Genomic DNA, 2,500 nt, shown 5'->3' with positions numbered 1-2,500 from the left:
CAAAAAAAAAAACAGTTCTGTGATGTTACAGCTATTTTGCCTGGTTGTGTGATGACTCCAGGTGAGCTGCCCAGGTTTGTTAAAACCCTCCATCCATTTGGGCTTTCCGGACTTTGGCTGTTATGTCCGTCACTGACAGACGCCTTAAACACTGCGTGGGATGATGACTCACTAATCTGAATGCTGATAACTACAAATATCTCGTGCACGCACCCACGCTCCCAAGCACTGGGCGACGCGCGCTCCTCCACGCGCACTCCCAAACAGCAGGCATCAAAGCATTTGCGCCAATCCAGACAGGAAGAAGAAGACAAATGTGATGGCACGATAGCAGGGTCTTCTGGCCCTGGTACTTACCGAAATAAGTACACGGTTTTTATAAATGCATGTGAGCTGCGAACTACATTTAGGTCAGCCTACTTTTATCTTGTCTTTTTTATTCCGCTTGCACGCCGTGCAAGGTCATTGTCGAGTGTTTTACTCTCTGGTGTTTGATTTTAGTTATTTCTGTTGCAGATGGGCCGAGGGTGAGATATTTTGTTTCACGCGGATTTCGTCGTGTGCACTGAAGTACAGGTGATCGTATGGCAGACGTCAGCTTGCCTTTGTGCCGTCGCCCATCTGATACACTGTGAGCGAAGATAGCACGACGTGAGATGACAACCCGACATCGACCATCACTTCTTGCCTTTTCGGCACTCCTGCTCTGCACATTATTAAATAAGACGGCTTGGTCTCAGCGCAGCGGATCGTCATCGCCTTTGACGTCCTCATCAGAGGTGAGAGGCAGGGATAATGAGGGGACGGCCGCTAACTGGCTCAAACAGATTTCCAACTCTATTCATGGCAATCACGGCCATGATAGGAGACTATCAGCAGAGCTTAAAGAGACAGCTGACCATGTGACCGGCTTCTCGGTCAACACTAGCCGAGACAGAAACATGACTGTCGAATCTGAAAGATCTGGCGATGCACTGACTCTAAGACCGGACGAGGGAGTGTCACCAGTATGTGCCTACAGGGTGATTGAGGGAGGCATTTGGGGGCAGTTATGTTTTCGACACACACTGTTTGGGTACAAGTGTCATAAGTCAGACTGTAGGACAGCAGTATCTTTGGGGAATCTAGTGGCAAATATCCTTATTAATGGCAGTGTACTGTTACAGTGGACCCACGAGGAAGACTCCACAGTGACTGGCCAAAATATAAAGACTGCAGTGTCCGCAGCAGGTCAGCGGAGCAGCAGGAATCCTGGCACAAATGTAACGCAGGAAACTTCAAAATTAAACACTGTTTTCGGAGAACGACGCCACAGACGCGGAGGCTACGAATTGAGCTGCTGGTGGAACGGAAGCTATACTCAGTTTGAGTGCGCAAGTGTCCATCTGGGCCTGGGTTGCAGGGACTTTCTCCTGGCCGAGCTGCACGAGAACATCCCGTACCGCATCTGTTTGCGCTCCCTAACTCCTTCAGATCCAGATAAAAGATCAGACCAGCGGGACTGTGTAGAGTTTACGCTACCACCGTCTGGGATGCAGGACATCGTGATCGCTATGACAACGGTGGGAGGAGCTATTTGCGTAATGCTGGTCATCATTTGTTTGCTAGTGGCATACATCACAGAAAACATAATGAGTCCCACAACGCAGCAAACGTACTCCTATCGCACTCATTCACGTCACTAGTGTTTGTCTAAAGAAATGCCAACATTTTACAAGTTTCAGTCATGGTCACTGTCAGTTGGCTGGTCATTTTTCCATATGATATCCTCATTATGACCAACTGAAGCACAATCTACTGTGGCTCTGCAAATAAAATGCCTTGTCAACCTCTGCCAAGGTGCACTGAACCAAAATTACAGATGACGTATGTTTAGTACAGTAGTTTACTGTGTTACGTTTTTGCTAAAGCTCTCTCTCTCTCTCTCTCTCTTCTGCCACCAGGCAGCAATTAAACAGCAATATAAAGAGCCTATTTAAATGGCTTTGAGTGCATCAGAATCACCAGTGCTCACAGTCTGTGAGGGTGTCCTTGTTGGGAAAGAGAAAAACAAAAGTTCACACATTTCCACTTGACTATGGCATCCCCCTCTTTCTGCTTTTAGTTTTGTATAAGATAGGCAATGTTATTTTTTGTGAAGGGCAATACAATAGTGTACAATCTTCAAATACTGTGCCAAACATCTTCAGCTAGAATGCCTTTTTGTCCTGCTGATTGCAAATAAAGATCCATGAGGTTGTTTTTACTACTGAACAACTGTCTTTATTTTTTCTTATTGTGTGTGAGTGTATAATTTGTTGACCCTCGTTTCTAGGTAAAAATAGAAGCTAAAAAAATTCTGCAAAACAGCTTGCAAGATGGGGTGGATGATAGCAAACTTAAAGAGTATGGGCTGCAGAAATGCTAACGTCAGCAGCCTGCATCTTAACAACCTCCCTACCTGCTAGGAACAGCACAAGGCATCTAGCCAAAAATCAGTCTGTTCTGGGAGCAGTTTCTG

The 2,500-nt window shown here is 46.2% G+C and overlaps 1 protein-coding gene across 2 annotated transcripts; it reads left to right on the top strand.

Annotated features, from left to right (window-relative positions):
• The first annotated feature begins 241 nt into the window (after positions 1 to 241).
• On the top strand, positions 242 to 2,245 carry fndc10 (fibronectin type III domain containing 10). 2 transcript variants are annotated; one of them, XM_041980703.1, is made up of 3 exons: positions 242 to 410; positions 517 to 779; positions 1,167 to 2,245. In XM_041980703.1, the coding sequence occupies exons 2-3, from the start codon at positions 657 to 659 to the stop codon at positions 1,683 to 1,685; spliced, it is 642 nt and encodes a 213-aa protein (XP_041836637.1). In that variant the 5' UTR covers positions 242 to 410; positions 517 to 656; the 3' UTR covers positions 1,686 to 2,245. The 2 variants fall into 2 exon arrangements, with proteins under 2 accessions (XP_041836637.1, XP_041836636.1); XM_041980702.1 differs by having other exon boundaries at positions 243 to 410; positions 517 to 2,245.
• The last annotated feature ends 255 nt before the right edge of the window (positions 2,246 to 2,500 follow it).

The sequence above is a fragment of the Melanotaenia boesemani genome, chromosome 3 (genome assembly GCF_017639745.1).
Source record: "Melanotaenia boesemani isolate fMelBoe1 chromosome 3, fMelBoe1.pri, whole genome shotgun sequence".
Taxonomy (NCBI): Eukaryota; Metazoa; Chordata; class Actinopteri; order Atheriniformes; family Melanotaeniidae; genus Melanotaenia; species Melanotaenia boesemani.
This window is presented reverse-complemented; position numbering and strand designations above follow the sequence as displayed.

Bases quoted from the DNA above. Each gene is read 5' to 3' on its own strand.
- fndc10 (XM_041980702.1), top strand. From the start codon at position 657: ATGACAACCCGACATCGACCATCACTTCTTGCCTTTTCGGCACTCCTG.